This window comes from Lynx rufus, unplaced genomic scaffold (assembly GCF_022079265.1).
Source record: "Lynx rufus isolate CCGP_SWC_20201006 ecotype Redwood Valley unplaced genomic scaffold, mLynRuf1.p SCAF_7, whole genome shotgun sequence".
In the NCBI taxonomy this organism is placed as follows: Eukaryota; Metazoa; Chordata; class Mammalia; order Carnivora; family Felidae; genus Lynx; species Lynx rufus.
Window position 1 is genome coordinate 45,867,055 of NW_025814889.1, and position 21,145 is coordinate 45,888,199.

The 21,145-nt window shown below is 44.2% G+C and overlaps 1 protein-coding gene and 1 long non-coding RNA gene across 5 annotated transcripts in view; one reads left to right on the forward strand and one right to left on the reverse strand.

The window, feature by feature from the left end:
* Positions 1-21,145, forward strand: part of ETV6 (ETS variant transcription factor 6) — a 251,345-nt gene that overhangs the window by 127,729 nt on the left and 102,471 nt on the right. For 2 of the 4 annotated variants that reach the window (XM_047066018.1, XM_047066017.1), the window contains exon 3: positions 482-520. The exons of 1 other annotated variant lie outside the window; for it this stretch is intronic. In XM_047066018.1, coding sequence (XP_046921974.1) covers positions 482-520 — 39 coding nt within the window. Of the gene's footprint in view, positions 1-476; positions 521-21,145 lie in introns of all 4 variants that reach the window. One more of the 4 variants, XM_047066019.1, reaches the window with a different exon arrangement.
* On the reverse strand, positions 16,327-20,308 carry LOC124501649 (uncharacterized). The gene is made up of 2 exons (XR_006959790.1): positions 20,101-20,308; positions 16,327-17,099 (listed from the first exon to the last, which is right to left on the reverse strand). It is a non-coding gene; the product is annotated as an uncharacterized LOC124501649 (long non-coding RNA).

A 21,145-nucleotide genomic window follows, 5' to 3' on the forward strand; every position in this document is an offset into this window, starting at 1 on the left:
AAAAATTTCCCCTGAGTTGTTAAAATAATCACTAAAATAACCTCTGGTGCTCAGTACGATACCCTGAAATCTTGGATCTTCAGAATTGTTCATTTCTGAGGTTTTCCGGACAGCCAGGCTTTTACTCAAAAATTGGTTGGTAGAGCAATTGCTGCTGTTACAATTGCGTACATTATGAGAATCCTTTGTGGAGGTAAAAAGTGTAAAGAAAATCGCTGAGAAGTGACCAGTGACTCCCTTCTGTGTTTGTCTAGTGTGCTGTGTAATTAAATGAGTGGGTCAAGTCTGTCTGAAGTAAAGTATTATGCAATGTCAAATAAATGACATGACTTTTAAAAAGGTTGTACACGTAATTTTTTTCTTCTGTGACTATAGCATTACAAATGTTCTACCTTTAGCCTTCCCTGCTTTCTGTTACACGGATGCCAAAAAACAATAGGGTTAATTAGGACTCATTCTTTTTTTTCTCTTCCTAGCACAGAGGAGGCTTTCAATATGTGCCGAATGAATGAACCAGTCTGTGAGTCATAATTTATCACATCGCTGATTAATAGAAGCACAATTGTTATCTTCTCTAATAGATGTAGCTGACTTTTTTTAAGTTGAGATTATCTCAATGGCTGGGGTGCCAGCATTTTAGAAAAATCGTGGGTTTATGTTGGAAGTAGTTTTTAGGGTCAGTATCCTTTTTACTACATCAGGACAAGAGCACATATTTAGCAGACTCATTCTGTGATGGAACCCTGTTAGAAGTGTGTCAATTCATACGTGCAAGTAACAAGTTATGTTATTTATAACATAATGTATATGTTATATATATGTTATGTATATGTTATATATAACTTAGTTATGTATATATATGTATACATACATATGTAAGTTATGTATAACTTAGAAAAAGGTCTCATTGGAAAGATACTAGGTAATTCATGGGCTCAATTAAGAAACAAAAAGCAGGGGCGCCTGGGTGGCTCAGGCATGAAGCGTGAGTTAAGCGGAAGTGTCTGACTCTTGATTTTGGCTCAGGTCACGATCTCACGGTTCCTGGGATGGAGCCCTGTGTCGGGCTCTGTGCTGATAGCCTGGAGTGGGCTTGGGAGTCTCTCTCTCCCTCTGTCTCTGCCGCTCCCCTGCTCACGCACGCATATTCTCTCTCTCTCTCTCTCAAATAAACATCAGAAAATAAATAAAAGCAGACCCCAAGACTTTCTCAGGGGCCAGAGCTCAGCCAAGGTCCTACCACAGGGACAGTGCTCCCTGAATGCCTCCGCTGTGTGGCTGCCAGTGGGCACACAACTTATGAAGCTGATGCCCCTGCCATGAATAGCACCCCAACATCCCTGGGGAAGTGGTCACTCCCTTAAGATTCAAAAACTGGGACAGGTGCATCTGATGGGCCCGGCTTCTGATCCAGAGAACAGGTGAGAAAGCCTGCCAATCCTGGGATTCCCCCAGCAGAAGGGGTATGGGGATACTGAGCAGAAAAAAATCTGGAAGTCTAGCATCAGATTGTAAGCTATTGCACAGCACCGTGTTTCACCTTGTTTTCATGTCCTGCTTTATTCGTGGCAAAGTTAAGTGGTTCCACGTTTGCGTTGCCCAGGTCAGCACACAGAATGGCAGTGGCTTGTTTTCCTTGTCATCTTTGTTCCTCGTTCACGTATGAGGCTTTAGCGAGTTGTGTGCAATGAATTTTTTTTTTTGTTTCTAAATTCTGTTAGCCTGCTGAGAAGCCTGCCTGTGCAGTGAAACAGTAGCTAAGCCCTACTCCAAGAAAACGATGGAACCATCTTTCTAACATGGGCAGCATCCAGCTCTTGGGAAGTATTTTATTTCCTTTTTAAAAAATTGCTTTTAATAATATCTGATACATATCAATGAGTCTAAGAGCTGTAAAGGCCCTCAGAGATGATATTTTTTGACTTGTCACCCACGTCATGAATGTCTCAGCGGCATCCCAGATACAGCAGGACGTTGACCTTCTGCTTGGATATGGTCGGTGAGGAGCATGTCACTGCCCCCTCTTCCATCCCATTTTTGGATGTGTCTGGATAGGATAAGACTTCTCTGAAATTCACTTCATTGTCACTTTGCCCTTTGGTTCTAGTTTTGTCACGTGGGACCAAACAGGACATGTTCCTTCTGCATTAATTCTAGAGACAAACTAAACTTTGGAGTCAGGTATGGATTTGACTCCCACCTTTGCCATTACCAGCTGGTCGAATTTTAGAATCACTGTATCATCTTTTTTGAACTGCTTTTCCTCATTGGTAAGATGAGAAATAACAGCTCCTTGGCAGGGATTAAGATATAATGGAGAATACGTTACAATATGCCTGGCCAGTAGTATAGTTCCTTAATCAATGTTGACTGTCATTTTTGTTATTAGTCATACATTTAAAGATGATTATCTTGTCCCTTCAGTCTTGTTTCCATGTTGGGCCTCTGCTCACCTGAGACGAATCCTCCTGGAGAATTTACCATTCTGGTCTTCCTCCTGAGTGCCCTTCTGTCCCTGTTCTTCCAGTTTTATTAATATTTGTGTGAAAATGTGGTTGGGGCTCCTCGGTGGCTCAGTTGGTTAAGCATCCAACTTCAGCTCAGGTCTTGATGTCATGGTTTGTGAGTTCGAGCCCCGCTTCAGGCTCTGTGCTGACAGCTCAGAGACTGGAGCCTGCTTCAGATTCTGTCTCTCTCTTTCTCTCTCTCCGCCCCTCCCCACTCATGCTCTGTCTCTCTGTCTCAAAAATAAACAAACACTAAAAAAATTTTAGAAAATGTGATCTGCACACCAACTGGGCTAAGGGGAATGGGAGTAGGACATCCATTAGGTGTAAACGAATTGTTGACTAAATCAGTAGGCACTTCATCAGTGTGACATAAGGTGATAGCATTTTAGTATCGATATCGTACTCAGGTTGACCATTTTTACTCGGACTGTAGCCAAAGTCAGAATTCTCCTCCCTTATGCTTCAGTGGATTTTTTTTAAGCTAAATGTGTGCTTTTACATTTAATCCTATTAAATTTCATTTAAGCTGGCTGAGGCAATTTGGATCTTATGTTCATCCCTCTTGAGAATCTCTTCTACTGTATGTCAAACAGTTTAGATGAGAAGTCCCTATAGGCCTTTGTGTTAATTATTTGGAAGGACAGGATTGAATGGGACAGGATCAGTGAAGAAGCCCTGTGGCATACTACTCGAGAGTGTCTTCCAGGTAGGTACAGACTGATCTTTGTAATTTATAAGTATGTTGTGGTTATGTGGTGTTTTATGACATATAAATCTCTTTTTGTGTGCCATGCATTAGATATGCCAGAAGTGACACATCATCATTTTTGCAAATGTGCACAGTGGTACTACATTTCACTTTAACCCGTAAGAAAATGCAAACTGTCGGATTATTTGCTGAAGTCAAAGATGCACTCCTTGGCTCTCCTAGCAAATCTTTACTAACCACCCTCTTTCACTTTGCTTGTCTGCTCGTGATGAACCTACAACCTTACAGTTAGGCTTTTGGAAAAGGTCTTCTTGGATGTGTGGCAGTAAATAGATGGTTAATCAATTTATATACTCTCCGTGCTTTTCAAAGAGAAAAAGGAGAGTTGTAGGTTTGCCAGGGAGGAGTTTTTAAACCTGGCCACACAGCTAAAATGTATCTGAAATCTACTGGGTGAGAGAGAGCGTCTTTTGTTCTTTTGCCATAACAGTATGTATATGTGTATATTTGGATGTTTTCTTCTGGTGAACGCTTATGACAATGGGTTTTGTATTTTATTTTTCACTTTAAAGTGGACTCTGTGGAACGTTCACTAATGTAATAGGAAGACAGAGGGATTGGGGGGGTCACTGGGAAATGCTTGGAATCAACCCATTACATGATGTTCGTGGTAACGAGTTCAGAAGGATAGCTTTTCTCGCTTATGTGCTATTTCTCTCTAAATATCTTTTCAGAAAGTTCTCAAAAAGTAACTTGCAACTGTAAGGCCAAAAGACTATGCCACCTTGGTTTGTATGTGTATACAATTATATATAAGTTAGCCTCTGGGTGTTGACCCAAGAAATGCAATTCAATGATTTCTGTGTGTAAGAAAAATCTGGGAAGTATACACATATATGAACCAATAACTGCAAGTCTGTGACTGGCTGAAGGAGGAAGTGGGTGCTAGCTTTTGAGGGGCTCAGGGTATGCCATCCTAATGAGTTCAGATTTCACCCTGAAGGTTGTAGGGTGGCTCAAGGGAATTTAAATAGGAAAGAGACGCGATCAGATTTACGTTTAAAAGCTTTCATAAGTAGCAACACAGAGGACGGGGTGAGGTAAAAAGCTGTTGCACTGATCCAGGTGAGAAAAAATACAAGTCTAAACTAAGGCAGCGGCAGTGGGGATGGAGTGAACTGGAAATACGCAATTGACATTAAGTAGATTCATTGGGCAAGGTTTAGTGACAGATCAGATGAGAAGGTTGAGAGCAAGACGCAGAAAAGATGGCTCTTTGTAAAGGGCCTATTATGTAGGGTGTCAAGATGAGAAGGAGGAGCCTGTGCAGAAGCACAGGGAGAAAGAGGAGGGAAATCCTGGACAGACCAAAGAAAGCGGATTTCGGGAAGGAGAGAGTGATCCTGAACAACCAAGTACCGTGAGAGGTCAGAGAAGATGAGGACTAAGGAAGTCATCAGTGACTCGGTCAGAACAGTTTTTGAGGTGGGGAGAGGCCAGCGCCGACCTGACTGCTGTAAATTGAAGCGTGGAAAAAAGTGGTGGTAGGTGTCCCTTTGGCTGACTGTGGATTAGAACAGATCAGAGAGGAGTGGGGGAGGGGCAGCCGTGGGTAAAGGGAGGGTTTCGTTTGTTCAGTGGCAGGTGTTCGTCCACGAAGAATTGCTGGTGAGAGTTGAGAGCTGAAAACAGAGGAGAAGTAAGGGGTGACGGAGGGAACTAGGTCTTGTAGAAATGGGAGAAAACGAGATACAAAATAAAAATGGAGGCGTTCCTTCGTGTTCAATAGGAGGATGGGTTCATTCCACTGAAACAAGAAGAAAGGCATGTAGAAAAATACAGCTGGGGGGCGCCTGGGGGGGCGCAGTCGGTTAAGCGTCCGACTTCAGCCAGGTCACGATCTCGCGGTCTGTGAGTTCGAGCCCCGCGTCGGGCTCTGGGCTGATGGCTCAGAGCCTGGAGCCTGTTTCCGATTCTGTGTCTCCCTCTCTCTCTGCCCCTCCCCCGTTCATGCTCTGTCTCTCTCTGTCCCAAAAATAAATAAACGTTGAAAAAAAAAAAAAAAGAAAAAGAAAAATACAGCTGGATGAGGGCAGGCTGGAAGGTAATGAGAATTCCCCCACGGAATTCATTCCCGCCCCCCACCCCCCACCCTACAGAGAAGCCACACATGGAAGAGGTAGCAGTTAAAAGGCAACGGGAGAGTGGCCGAGTAAGCCAGAGATTGGTTGCTTGGCAAATTGGGGGACCTGGCATTGCCTCCCAGCAGGAGACAGGGCATCTGTGTTGGTATACAGGTCGGTCCGTCTGTGTGATTTTCCCCTGTGCTGGTCAGCACTGTGGTATAGCTGGGAAGAAAGGAGATGGCCAGATTCATTCTTTCTGAAAGTACGGAGCACCTGCTGTATGCCAGGTACGTACGTTCCATATCATTGAGAGGCAGCAGCTAACAAAATAGAGAAGTGAGGAAGAAAGCCGTGCCGCTCTCTGGGTTAAATGTATTCTAAGCACGGAGAGCTGCGAAGGCCTTGAGGAGGAAATGTGTTGGGTGTATTAAAAAGGCACAGCGACGAAGCAAGTGTGTCTGAAATGATGTCTGGCAGGTGAGGGACACTCAGGTTTGGAAGGAGGGGTGGGAACAGAATTTGGGAAGACCCTTCAGGCCATTGTAAAGAGTTTGGCTTTTAATTTGCCAGTGAAAATTTTAAGCAGAGGACTGACATAGTCCGACTTTGATTTTTAAAGAATCACTCTGGCTGCTGGAGAGATAAGAGGAGGGAGAGTATAAGGAGGGAGGGAGGGAGGAGCCTAAAAGCAGAAAGGCCTATTAGGAGCCTGTTAAATAGTAAGTCTGGCGAGCCATGATGGAAGGTTAGGCCATGCATATTCCTACCTCAGGGCCTTTGCACTTCCTGTTTTCTGTGTCTGGGATCCTCTTCTTCTAGATATTCCCATGGCCCACACCCTCCCCTCCTTCAGATGTCTGCTTAATGTGAGTCCTTCATAGCAGCCCTCATGCCCTCACCAGCACACCCTTTCCATGACATTTTTTTTTTCTCCATAAAACTTAACCACCATTTGACGTTCTATTTGTTTATTTATTTATTGTCTATACTGACAAGAATGCAAGGTTTTTAAGAACAGAGATTTCACTCTGTTTTGTCCATTGCTGTGTGCCTGCTCCCTAGAGCCATGCCTTCCCTGAGGAGGTGCTCAATAAATATTGGTTGACTCAATTAAGGAATGAAGTGCTCCTGTCTCCCTTATCACCAATTCCACCTCCGCCATTACAATTAGTAAGAACAATGGCAGTGATAATATTCCATTTCCTTACTGCCTCTCCCTTTTTGTAAAGATGAGGTACATCGGGCTTCATCGGGCTTCCTCTGCAGAGTAGAAGTCACTCACTAAACCATGGAGTCAATTTCGTGGCTCCTCATGCAGCGAGCAGCCTTGCCTTTGGTTTGTGTCCGTCTTTGCGTCTGTTTAGTCACGTCGCTCACGCTCTTCAGAATCCTCTAGCTTAAACTCGAGTAATTCTGGACAGTGGAGTTAGCTGGGAACTTGAGAACCAGATGAAGGATTCTGCCAATAGCATGCCGTATGTGCTTGGCATCTAATTTTGGCACTCGTTTTAGCAGGTTTGATTGCATAATTCAGGCATTGGCGACAAAAAGTGACCACATATCCAGGGAGGGGAGGATTGGGAGGCACAAGATGGAAGCTGTTCTAGGGATTCAGAGAATGGGCTAGGGCTCTTGTTTTTAAAAAGATGCCCACATTTCCAGCGCCCTTGGGATTCTTCCAGGCCTCCTGCATAGACCATCATGGAGTATTTACTTCCTTTGGGGACTACAGGATGATGCTCTTGTGGTCCTTTCATAGCAAGTCTCCATTTTATTATATATTTTTTTATGCCTGCATCCTGTGTTTTGAAATATTTTCTCTCCTACAAAATCTGTATCAATTAAGTACAACTTAATTTGTTTTCCCAATTAAAGACCTATATCTATAGACAGCTATCCGAACTTCCAAGTATGACAAAACTGCAAAGAGCGTATGTAATTGACATGATTCCAAAATAAAAGCCAAGAATTTGTAGATTTCACACCCACACCCTCATTGTGGGTCAATAACAGGATTCCTGATCATTTTGAATGTGCAAATACAATGCCTTTTGAGCACCCTCAGTTCGTTCCTAGAAGAGAGACTTTATTGTGGTTTGTTTTGTTTTCAGTGTGTGGAATTTTAAGTTGTGAGTGAAAGAGCACTGGGCATCACGAGGCAGGACAAGAGATCTGTCCCTCAGCAGACAGGTGATCATGGGCAAGTCTCTTGGAGAAGAGAGAAGCATGAGAGTTCTGAACCGGGTGACTTCTAAAGAGTCTTCCACCGTGAAACTGCAGCAATCTTTCACACATGTCCATGCCTGTTGTCTCTTTTTGCAGCCTTCAGGGTTAATGAGAGCTCTCGGGAACACTGTGACCTTAGAGGGAACTGGCTTACATCAAGAGAGCAGATGCCAGCTCCCTCTAGTACTCTCCTGGGCACATGACCCACTCCCTTTTTGAAACCCTGAATCTTTACATCACTGGTAAGTGCCTGTATAATTGATACTGTTGCCAGTGATCAAACACGGAGATTACCAAATGATAGAGCTGGAAGAGACCCTAAGGTATTATCTAGTCCAATTATGGCCCCCAGACACCTATGTGTCTGAAAAAAGAGATGGGGGCGGGTCTGTGAGCCAACTCTAGTATTCCAGATGCCCTATGGTAATTCTATATTTGAGGATAATACTGTAAGGTTAATCAAGCTAGGGAAGCATGCGGTTCCTCTGCTTTGGGCAGGAATTATCAATATGTGGATAAATCAGTTGTTCCTAGTAACTGCTCGTGGGGAAGCAAAAGCTTTCGAAAACCAAATGCCTGTAGCTGTGTTGTCCAGTACGATTAGCCACTGGCCACGTACTGAGCACTTGAAACAGAGCTAATCCCTAAGTATGCTGTCAGTGCTAAATGCGTACCAGACTTCAAAAACTTAGTAGAAAAATGTGAAGTTGGGGCGCCTGGGTGGCTCAGTCGGTTAAGCGTCCCACTTCGGCTCAGGTCATGATCTCGCGGTCCTTGAGTTCGAGCCCCGCGTCGGGCTCTGTGCTGACCACTCAGAGCCTGGAGCCTGTTTCCGATTCTGTGTCTCCCTCTCTCTCTGCCCCTCCCCCGTTCATGCTCTGTCTCTCTCTGTCTCAAAAATAAATAAACGTTAAAAAAAATTAAAAAAAAAGAAAAATGTGAAGTATCTTACGTTTTTAGATTGGTTACATATTTAAGTGATAATATTTTAGATATATCAAATTAAGAAAGTAATTAAAAGTAATGTAAATCCTTTCCTTTTACTTCTTTTTACTGTGGGGCCTACACATCTCAAATCACATCGCGTGGCTTCCATTGTACTTCTGTTAGAAGCTGTGGTCTGTTGTGAGAGATTTCTGGGCGGCGAAGTGTCTGGGACTCGTTCTTTATTTGGTAGACCCACAAAGTGAGATCAGAGAGGTTAGGCCACTTGTTCAGGATCACACAGCAAGTTGGTAGCTGAACCAGGATTAGGCCAGTGTGCTTTCCATTGCTGAAAACAGCCTCAGGGTTCACAGCGATTTGTTTTACTAGGGGTCTGTAAAATTGCTTCTTTGAGTAAATGCCAAGGTTCTTGTATAGATGATTGGCAGTTGTGTCCCTCCAGAATCAAATCCAACCAAAAACAAAAAGAAAAGAAGGAAGAAAAGGAGAGAAAAAGGCTTTCCCTTTAAAGGACCCAGTGAGAAATTGCAGTTTTCATTCTTGAGCAGATTTCCTTTACCCCCAGCACCCTGGCGTGGAACATTAATTGCTGAAGAAAACCGCAATAAGAAAACATTGACAAGGAGTGCAGCCCTCATTCAGCGTGCTTTCCCCTTCAACGCAGCAAGAATCCCTCATTAAAAGATTAAGGCTGACCAAAAATAAATTGTCTCTTGGTCCCCAGGCAGTTCATTTGACATCATTTCCACAGGATTAGGGACCCCAATGGCATGTGTTTAGCATGGGGCTATGTTAATACTACATAGGATTATTCTCAAAAGTTTTAAAATATATTTTTAAGTATTGAACTACTACTAATTAAGACTTTGATGTGACTAATAACTATGATATTTTGCCCACAAATGGGGACTTTTCTCCCCCCCCACACACACCAGTGTGTAACCAAACCCAGCAATTCTACCTTAAAAAATTTATAAAAAGCAGACCATGAAGTATAGCAACATCATGATCACTTGAGGAATTGTGTAATTGTGTGGAATGGAACTTTAGCCTCTACTGCACGTGGTCCTTGGTCCCTTCTCTGAGCATCATTTCTCGTCTTTGTGTTTTCTATGGTTATATTGTATGTGTAGAGTTTAAAGAAGCTAAAAATTTTATAAGGTACATTACGAAATCTTTTGTGCCCCCTCCCCCTACTCTACATCCCTACTCTTGATTTCCTGCCCACCAGAGGCAATCACTTTTATATCTTTCAACTGATTCTCTAGTCATTTACCTCCATTTCTTAAATCGCACACTCAGGGTGCCTGGGTGGCTCAGTCAGTTGAACATCTAACTCTTGACTTAAGCTCAGGTCACGATCCAACAACCGAGCCCCACGTCGGGCTCCATGCTGAGTCCCTCTCCCCTGCTTTCTCTCTCTCTCTCTCTCAAATAAAATAAAATAAAAAATTAAATTACACACTGACATTGCTACTTATTTCTTTTTCAGTTCTAGACATTATCCTTTCTTATCCCACTGTAGAAGATGACACTTTATCTCTTTTGTCCCCTACCCCTAGACCTACCATAGAAGCATCCAGGTAGTCATAATTTCAGACAGGTCAGTATTTAGTGTTTCCATGCTGTCATTATATAAATGCGATCGCGTCAGGCTCTGGGCTGATGGCTCGGAGCCTGGAGCCTGTTTCCGATTCTGTGTCTCCCTCTCTCTCTGCCCCTCCCCCATTCATGCTCTGTCTCTCTCTGTCCCAAAAATAAATAAACGTTGAAAAAAAAAAATTAAAAAAAGAAAAAGGGGCACCTGGGTGGCGCAGTCGGTTAAGCGTCCGACTTCAGCCAGGTCACGATCTCGCGGTCCGTGAGTTCGAGCCCCGCGTCAGGCTCTGGGCTGATGGCTCGGAGCCTGGAGCCTGTTTCCGATTCTGTGTCTCCCTCTCTCTCTGCCCCTCCCCCATTCATGCTCTGTCTCTCTCTGTCCCAAAAATAAATAAACGTTGAAAAAAAAAATTATAAATGCAATCGTATCTGACTCACGTACTCTATTAAGATTGCTTTTCTTTACTGTAACTTCTGGTTTTCCCTGGAGTTAATAACTATGGTGTTTTTACCATGTACTTCCATTTTTAATGTACTGATAACTTAATTTTTATGTACTCATTGCTAATTCACCTTTCTCAGATGCAGTGGGTGTTAACAAATCCTGGAGCAAGAGTCTCTGAGAACCTTCCACCTTCTCTGGTCTTGGCTTTCGCGTGGTGCTCCGCTGCCATCTGGGCCTTTCTTCACTTCACCTCCTCTTTGAGTTTGATTTCATTTCCTGAATTCCATGCCTTTTCTTGTCTTAGTTTATTTTCTAGCTTTAATGGAGGACAGTTTTCAATAGCTTCCTAGGGATGGGGCGGGGCTAGAGGGGAAGTAAAATTGTTGAAAACTTGCACGTCAGAAAATATCTTTCCTCTCTCCCCCTATTTGATAGTTGGACTTAATAAGTTGCCTAAGGATACAGTTCTAGGCAGGAAATAAGTTTCCCCCAGAATTTTGAAGGCACTGGTCCATTGTATTGTCTTTCAGTGCTGCTGTTGTAAAGACCGTGCCTTCCTGACTCTTAATCCTTGGTGTGTAACTTGTTTTGTTTGCTTATTTGTCCTCCGGGAGTATTTTTATCCTCCGCATTCTAAATTCACTGTCATGTGCCTTGGCGTGGGTCTGTGTTAGTCCATTCAGGCCATTGCAGACCTGATACTTATTTCCTTCAGTTCTGGGAAATTTCCTCCCCTGTTTTCTCAGTTCTTTCCCTGGAACTCCCATTATTAGAATGTTGGTCCTATGATTTTCTTATCTTCTCTTGTTATTTTCCACCTGCTTGTAGTTTGAACTCCTCTTTGGGAGATTCCTTAACGTTTATTTCCCACTCCTTCTATTGAGTTTTTATTCCTGAGGTCGTACCTTTAATGTGCATGGGGGGATTTTTGTTGTTGTTCTGGACACGTTCCTCATTATAACATCTTGTCCTTCTCTCAGAGTCGCAACATCTTCTCTTACTTATGGAAGGATAATAATGATGATGATGATGATGATTAGTTTTTCCTACATTGTCTGTCTTTTCTCCATGACGCCTTCTTCTGGCCGTTTTAAGGGTTTTTTGTTTGTTTTTGGCTGGGTGGTACCCAAACATCTGGTGATCTCTGCTTGTCCGCTCATATCTGTGAGTTGTTGGAGTACTGACTGGAAGTTCTACATGCATGGGTGGGCTTATCCACGAGGGTGACAAGTCTGGGTATTTCCTTGACATACATACCTTTGTTATGAATATCTCGACGTCTTTTGTCTTTGGCTACATTCCGCAGAGACGGACAGGTAGCCATCCTAGAGGGCTTAAGTCTAGCTGCCAACCTCCTGGGAGAGCAGCGAGAGGAAATGGGCTGGGGTGGGGGTGGGGGAATCTCACTGGTTGCCACATACACATCCTTTTACTCCTCCATATATAAGTTTTAAGTTAATTTCACCTGGCCAATTTGGTTTCAGTTCTTTCTGAATTCACTGTACTTTATTGTCTCTGGTGCAAAACTTCTAATCTTCTGCCGTGATAGGAAAGGAGCAGTGGCTCAGCTGTCCAGATTTTCAGATGTAACCAATGTCATCAATTGCCCAGCCTTTGAGGGTCCCTGCCCTGTAAATCTGGTTATTGCGCAGCTTTTCTTACTATGAGGTTAGCATTCTACTTCCCTGCGTCTGCTAAGTAAATTACCATTGGTTCATCTGCTTTCAAGTTTCTGATTTGTGCTTCTCTTCTTCTCCTCCTCTTTTCGTCCCCCCTCCCTCTTCCCCTCGCTCTTATCTCCTCTCCTGGTGTCTTAGTCCTTGTGCTTTCTTACAAATCTTTTCGCTGTTATTTTAAGAAGTTTGGGGAAAGAGAGCAGAGCTAAAATTAACTTCATCAAAGACTGATGAATTTTGACAGTCTCTCTGCCACAGGGAGAGATTGTCTTAAGTGTGTGTGTTTCCTATATATCGAACTTCGAAGTTGAACTTCGTATATATAGAGCTTCTCAGGAGGAAGCTTTTTTGTTAATTGAAATTATTATTACAATTGATAATTTTCTACCCTTAGACTAGTACAACTTGTGTCACAAAGTATCGCCTGCATGGAAGTCTTGTGAGGCACTACATATAGGGCAGGTAGCTGTATTTTTGTATTCCTGTGCCCTCTTGAGGGATAAAGTTTTATGTCCCCGTTATAGGAAATCAGTGGAAGAACTGGATTAACCCAGTTAGATTTTTGTTTTGTTTTTACACCAACACCCTTTCGTTAATAAAGAAGTCAACATATGAAGTACTCATAGACTAGTTAATATACGTAAAGCTCTTAGAATCATGACTGGCACACAGCACTATGTAAATGTTAACTGGTACTCTTATTATTATATGCTCTTGTCTTGATAGTACTTCTGAATATTCCAAGAGTTACATCCAGTGGTTCCCAAGCCCAGCCGCACCGCAGATTCACTTGATGATCTTTTAAAAAAGATTACACTTCCCACCTCAGACCTCCTTCATCAGAGTCTTCAGGGCTGGGTTCCAAGTACCTAACAAAACACAGCTCCAATTTTCTGGGGAAGAGATAAGCGAGACATTTCGAGAACCACTCCGAGGAGGGTGTTGTCACATCACTGATGGAAATTATGTGGATGATGGTTGAAGAAGACTGCAAAGGAGCCAGCTCTGGGAGCTGAGACTAAAGGCAAAGTAGATATACACAGCAAATAAATAAATAAGTATACACACAAGCATACCCAGAGCTGGAAACCAAGTCATTATACCTGGCCGTCGTTCTGTACAGAACGTTTAGGCAGTAAAGTCACCCTCTTTCTTTACGCTGTTTTGCTCTTTTCTTTAGATCAGATTTTACCTGGATAGAAGAATTATCAAAAGAGGTTCAGGTGGATGGATGTGCATTTCTTCCTGCTCTCCCAGTGGCAGACGTTTGTGAAGCATTGGCCAGAGTCAGCTAAGCATTTACTTTAGACGAGATCCGTACTCCTAAAGGGGACTCATGCAGTCTTCAGATGGATTACATTTAAATTAATCCTTGTTCAGACTCAGGTCTCATCTGCTAGTAGGGTTCAATTTTCATTCATCTACTGTAAAACCAAACAACCCTTATTTGTGGCTAAGGGAGAGAGGAAAGAGAGGAAATAAAAAAAGCATTACATTTTATTTCCATGTAAGTGACTCAGAAGGCTCTAAATGGTTACTTTATTTGAGAATTAATAGCAACCCTTTGTTTAACTAAAACAGTTGGTGTTAGAAGAATAATTTATAGAATAATAGAATTATAGATTATATAACTATATAATAATTCATAGAAATCACAGTTAGGGGCTGGGGAGGAGGGGTGGGTGACAAAAAAAAATGCCATATCGCAGAGTGACCAGATTCATGTCCACTAATGTTTTACATTATCCAAATTTTAATGCTTGATTTTAAGGAATATTCCCTTATCATTTATAAAACATTTATCTTGAGATTCTCTCCATACTTGGTGTTGGAACAATGGAGAATGATCCGGGCTTTCCGTTGGGAAAATAACAATAGCTAGCCCTTACTGCATGCTAACTGCGTGCCAGGCACTGTCCTAAGCACTTTTCCATCTGCTAGCTAATTTAATCCTCATCAGGGCCCTGGAGAAGGTTCTGTTAAGATAAACGAAGTGAGGGGCGCCTGGGTGGCTCAGTCGGTTAAGTGTCCGACTTCGGCTCAGGTCATGATCTCGAGGTTCATGGGTTTGAGCCCCCGTGGGGCTCTGTGCTGACAGCTCGGAGCCGGGCGCCTGCTTGGGATTCTGTATCTCCCTCTCTCTCTGCCCCTTCCCCGCTTGTGCTTTGTCTCTCTCTCTCTCAAAAATAAATAAACGTTAAAAAAAATTAACGAAAAAAAGATAAATGAAGCGAACGCATGAGAGGCTTACTTGCTGGTAAGTGAGTGGTGTAGCCCTCCTATTTGCCTAGCTGCTTTGCTTGTACAGCTTTGGGTTGCTCACCACAGGTGCCTGGCCCAGAGGACGTTATGTTCCGGACTGGGCTGGCCAGGGCTGTAGAAGGTGTTTTAGACATAAGCCAAAGGAAGCTAATACAGGCCTCCTCTTCCTTCCACATGCTGTCTCAATTCCAGACCAACAGTAACTCTCTTAAGGGACTATTAGGTGAGGTGAGGCTCCGAGAACTCCGGTAAATTACTCAAGCTCACACAAATGGACAGTGCCAGTCAGAATTCAATCCAAATTAGATTCCAAAGCCAGTGGAATACCTCCCTTCTTCTCTTAATATTACCTTTTGCTCTGTGTCGCCTCTCAGGAGGTGGGAAATAAAGCCAGGGATGAGTGGGTACCTCTACTCACAGTTACTTCGTGTAGCACTGTGTGACCCTTCAGTCTGTTTTCCAGGCATAAGCCTGGCTGAATGGTAAATAAAGCCCAGGCAGAACGGCAGCCTTCCCCATTTATGCCTGGAAGATATAACGCTCTTTTTGCATTGGCACCAGAGAACTGTGCCCACCAGCTCTGATTCTTTTCTTCTCCCTTCACTCCCCCCCCCAACTTCATCAAGAAGATATGAATGCTGAGATCATCTCAGAGAAATCTAGAATAAATACCATGAGAAAATGGTCCCCCTGGAAGGCATCTTGTTCTCCTGCTGTTTGTAATTGTGAAGAGCTCAGCAACTGGGCAGCTGGATGGGTATAAATATAGCCCAGAGCACTGACGCCCGCTGAATCCTGCTTTCTTAGAAGCACAATGGGAACCCACGGAAATCAGGGAAAGAGCAGTAAAGCCCAGTCAATCAATCAGCCTCCCTCCCTCCCCTCTCCCTTTCTCACTCCCTCTCTCCATCCTTAACCTCAGTGTGGGTGTGAGGATAGAAGCAGCTTTTAAGAGTGCACTTAAAATAGTTCTTGGAACTGGACGCTGGCTAAACTCAAAGACAGGGAAGATGCTACCTCCCAAACCGGCCCCTGTCTGACCTGTAAGCCCAGGACTAGTTTGACCATTCTGGTGGGAAATCTCAGGAGCCCGTGCATCCTCAGCCCAGCTGCTTGGGTACAAGCAACGTTTCTAGCGTGAGCTCCAGGCATTTGGTGCCTCCATATTCAGATATCTTATTCTAACCAGACTCAGCTGCCTAATGCCCGGGGATTAAAAATAGCCTCCCAGTGCTAGCTATGGAATTGAAGGAGAAATACTCAGGGAGTAGAGAGGTCAGCTTTACTCCGGGCCCCCGATTCTCATACCCATGGGTTTCATTGCATCTAAGCGTTTAATCCCTTCAGGTTATTTTAGTCTTGTGCTATACCATTGCCTATTTTGTATGGCTGTTTAAGATAAAACGGTCATCCCGGGTTTGTGGGCATTGGTATCATTAGGAGTCTGGATTTTGGCAGGAGAAAGCCATTATTTTGCTTGGTGGTTCCCGGAAACAAATTGTGTCTAGTTATCTTTCTGTGCAGACGTCAATGGTATTTGCTATTGATGCATACATTTATTGGTTTTTTTCTTTCCCATTTGGCAGTGAATACTTCACAGAAAAGAATCGTGTCCTCTACTTTCAGTGTAACTGTCCACAAAGCTTAATAAATGGTCTTACATGACTTGCTGTGTTTTGTGACTGTTGAGCTGATTGAAACAACCATTCTTTAATGTCCACAGCACGCTTCTAGAAGATGGCACAAATACTGTGTCATTTGCATAACATTCCATTGTTTAAGGTTCCGTGTGCACCAGCGGTCTAAGAGTAATCTGTGTGCATGTGTGTTTTTAATTGTTTCGTTGGATAGGAGCTGCATCTATGCTTTTTAAATTTTTTTTTTTTAATTTCTAAGATTGCTTCCTCCAAATTGAACCTCAGAGTGTAATATTTGTAAAAAAAAAAAAAATAAGGAGTATAATATTTGTAAAAAAAAAATAAGGCAGGAACAGTTAAAGCAGAGTATATTTAAAATATAAATTTAAACACGGATAAACTGAAGAAGGCCTGAGATGGAAGAATGGTAGGTCCGTCGGTTCACCGATCGCCGGAGCGCCTCAAGCACAGAACCTTCCTCACAAAACATCCTGCCTCCAATTGCTTGTCCTTGGGACCGGAGCCGTGCTAGGAGAGGAACGCCAGCTGTTCTGGCCTTGGTAGGGACTCCAAGGAAATCAGGCCACCACTTGGAGACTTCACAGAGCCAAAGGGAACACCTTGACTTACAGCTAGGAGCCTTGCAGGTCATAACAAGAGTTCTAATGATTGACACCCTGAAAACCATTCACTTGGTACAGGGCCTGGCACATAGTAAGGACTCACCGAATGTTAGCAAATACGCAAAGGGGCATTCCACCCCTATCTCTTCGCTCAACTTCCAAAAGCCTAAAAAAATAACATGGGGACTTCGATCTGCACGGCCACAGCAGCGAGTGCATTCCCTTGGCAGATGATGATCGGACGACCTCGGCCACCTTCTCCAGATTTTTCCCTTTGCCCCTGAATCAAGACGCCACTTGGCACGGATGAGCCGCAAACACCTCAGCCTCCGGTTCAGGGACTGTCCCGGAAAGAAGGAGAGGACATCGTATATGAAACTCATTTTAAAAAAAAAAAAAAAACCAAAAACAAAAACTAGTTATATAAAGAAAGAAAAGAAAAAACTAAGATACATCTGGGACCAGAGGATAGACTGAGCTGTAGGCTTTTATGTGCGTGCCAGAAAGGAAGGGAGAAGAGCCCACCACACTGCATCATCTTCTGCTCCTTGGCCAAGATTCACATCCACCTGTTATGTGCCATTTTCACCTTTGCCCCCTTGTGCACCAGCCCGGTGACACTTACCGTTACCTTTAGCCCTCCCAACCGCCGCAAGCTGGGTGGTGTTATCCCCCGTCTTCAGATGAGGAAACAGACCCTGGAATGAGGTGACATGTCCAGGCTCCTCAAGGAAGTCAATAGCAGAGAAAGGACTTGAGCCCAGACCTTTTAATTCCTAGCCCCGTGAGTAGGAATGAAAGAGTGGAAACAGCTGTCCAACCCTCCCCGAGTGTTATGAAAAGTATTGTATTAAAAGTACTGACAGCCCCAGAGGTGACACGAATGTTTCTCCATCGCTCACCACTGAAACCAGAGCTGTCGCTGGATACTGTCCGTTCCAGAACCCTCAAGGCACTGAGACTGTGAAGTGACAGCTTTCCTCTCTACAAACTTTCTTTCTCTCTCTCTCTTTTGTTTTGTTTTAAGAAATCGAATAGTGCTGAGGGATCTTTTTTTTTTTTTAGTTTATTTTGAGAGAGAGAGAGAGATCATGAGCAGGGGAGGGGCAGAGAGAGAAAGGGACAGAGAATCCCAAGCAGGCTACACACTGTCAGCACAGAGCCCGACACGGGACTCAAACTCACGAACCTGAGCCAAAATCAAGAATCGGATGCTTGACTGATTGAGCCACCCAAGTGCCCCAGGATAATTTCTTGAAATAGGGCTTTACCTCCTTCTTTTTGAGAGGAATTTAGGTGTCCTTTCTTCAGTGAAAGATCCTTTCTGTCCTGTAAGAACCTAGAAATAGTCTGTTGGCCATCCACTGTGATATTCCCAACAAATCCAAATCATGCCATCAATAAAGCTCAGTTTTTGAGAGGCCATTCGTTCTTTCAAGCACTAATATTTGTATTCATGCAGTGTGCTTAGCACCAGTCCAGGCACTGGGAACAGAATTGAAAGGATACCCTCTTTAAGAAATTCACAGTTCCCAAACTTCAGCTGTGCCCACAGAGTCGAGGCAACTAGGGAAATTTCAGTATCAGGTAACGGGAGGAAGGCCAGGACCACCAGTTGTTGGCGAGTATGGCCGGGAGGCAAGGTGCTGGTAGTTGGGGGTGGGAGGTGTCTAACATGACCTTTGGAAACGTGAGCTTAAGGACCAGACAGCAGAAACCCAGCCGTAGCAACTGGGATTCAGCCATAGGACTTGTGTTATGGAGAAGGACTGGAAGATAGGGCTGGGTGGGAAACCCAGATAAGGGACCCCATTACAGCAAAGGCTTTTTTTTCCGGGTGACAGAGCAAGGCCCAGTAAAGCCAGCAGTAGTGGTGACTCACTACTGATTCCCTGAACAACTGGTCCCAAGCTTCCTCCTGATAAAGGAGAGGATTGGGCCTGGAGTTTGGGTGGAGCTGGACTTACAGAAAGGGGGTTAAATAAGTCCAGCTGAAAAGATTATGGGGCCCTAGGGGCAGCCAGCCGAGTATCTTACTACAGCTAAAACACATGGAAAATCAGTCAGACCAATGCGATGCACAGCTCTCTCAGGAGAAAGTGGGCATCCCACGTTGGCATAATCTATAGGAAAGGATTTCAGTTCTGTGGGTCTTGAAGACGAAGTTACAAGGTTGCTAGGATACTTGGGCTACAAGACATTTTTGTGTGATCGCCTAACTTATAGTAGAAACAAAAGAACATTCCCGTAGTCTTTACCACGTAAAGGTTGCAGAAGATGAGCTTTTTTATTTTTATTTTTTTAATTTTTTTAATGTTTATTTTTGAGAGAGAGAGAGCAGGGGAGGGGCAGGGAGAGAGAGGGAGACACAGAATCCGAAGCCGGCTCCGGGCTCTGAGCTGTCCGCACAGAGCGGGCATGGGGCTCGAACTCACAAACTGCGAGATCATGACCTGAGGCGAAGTCGGACGCCCCACCGACTGAGCCACCCAGGCGCCCCAGAAGATGAGCTTTTTAACAAATATCCATCAACTATCTATTATGTGACTCCAAAGACAAATAAGAAGGTAAAATAGTTCTTGCCCTTGAGGAACTTGTCACCTCTTGGGGAAGACAGATGGCTAACCAGCAAATCAGAATATAGGGTGGTTGGGGTTGTGTATCATGTCATTGACCCACAGAGGAGAAGCAGTTGACTTCGGAAAGGAGTAAGTGTTTAAGCTGGGTTGCAAAGGAAAGTAAAAGTAAGGAGTCTGAGGAAAGCAAAGAAATGAAGATCGGTTCTAGAAACAAGCAGCAGCTGGTGGCCGGAGCAAAGGGGTGTGATAGAAAATAAAACCGGAAAGATAGACCTGAAGGGCCTGCTGGGCTAAGCTGAAGAATTGAATTTCTCCCCCAGAATCTACGGGGAGCCATTGACGGGTTTCAGGCGGGGAAGTGATACATTCCTTTTCGGGAACTATGTGAAAGGTGGGTTGTAAGAGAGATGTCAGGCCAGTTAGGAAGGAGAATGATGCTGCTAATGCTCGAGTACTCGCATTTTTCTCCTGTCGCCCATTGTAGCTCCAGAATTGTAGACTCGTCTACAGAGAAGCCACACGAGTGTGGAATATCGGCTTGTGAGCCACTCCAGAAAGGGTATGCTGGTGGCTGGAAGTTGGGCAGATTGAAAGGCTTCTTGTCATGAGGGAACAAGTTACATTAGGGCACACGTCTAAGGACGCTGCAGAAACGTTTAAAGTCTCAGTCACATGGTAGCCATGATGTGTAGAAGAACCAGAATTTCACGGAGTGAAGTTGGCCAAATGCTTTGAAGTTGGCCCCCACCGAAAGCCCACCTACCTTCACTCTGAGTCGCAATTAAAATCGGAATGTGGCACAGCTGTGTGAGTGGCATGCACATTCTCACACATGTCAGATCTCTCGGGTCCATTTTGGTAGTATTTGTTTTCCTTTGAGATAGGAGTTGATTCAGTCACACTTTCTTCTCCTGACAATAACTGCATTTTTTTTTCCTGAGGTAGCCTTCCCTCCAACCGTCTCTTGTTGTTCTTACCCAAGACCCAGTATCTGCCAAAACAAATGTATGTGAGTGATAAACGCTGAGAGGAATGTCTGTTGGACCACAGGAAATTTCCTGTTCAGGAAGAGATCTTGGGAACTTCCTGTGGAGGGGTGCATTGTGGGACTTTTGGCTGCAGGCCCTTGACCACAGCTGCAATTAACTAAAGGCAGCGGGGGGGGGGAGGGGAGAGGAAGAAGAGGAGACAGCTACCCACAGACATTTTTATCCATGTAGCCTGAGGAGAGAATGGGCTAATACAGGTTAAAATTTTCCAAGTGATCTGAACGTCTAATGCGCACCAAGGTCACTGGTGCCCAGTCTCCTTTACTGCCACCCATCCTTTACGGCATCCCAGATGCTTCCTTAGGCTTCCTAAAAACAAGCACTGTCGCCTTGTCCCCATGAGTCTTCCTGTGCCTCCGGCCCTTGTAAGCCTGCGTGAAGTGTCCACCTCCTCTTGGGCCATACCGACGGGTTGCAATGCCCTGATTATCCTCAGGACCACTCATGGCTACTGGTGTCCACACCTTGGGGTTGGTGATGCGTTCCATCCCGACTCAGGTATGGAAGAGGGAAGAAGCGACACCTTGGCTCTTTGGCTTACCTCTGCCTCAGAAAACATCAAAGAAATGTTACTGAGTTATCACAAAAGACTGGGTTAATAATCCAGTTCATAACCACAGTCAAAACCAACAGGACGACCCTGCGTTCTTGGTCTACAGTGCCAGTCAGGAACGAAGTCCCGATTAACGCCTCATGGCCAGACTTCTCTGTGGCTGCATGGCCGAGCCGGGTCCCTCTCTGCGGGGAAGTTTCTGGAGC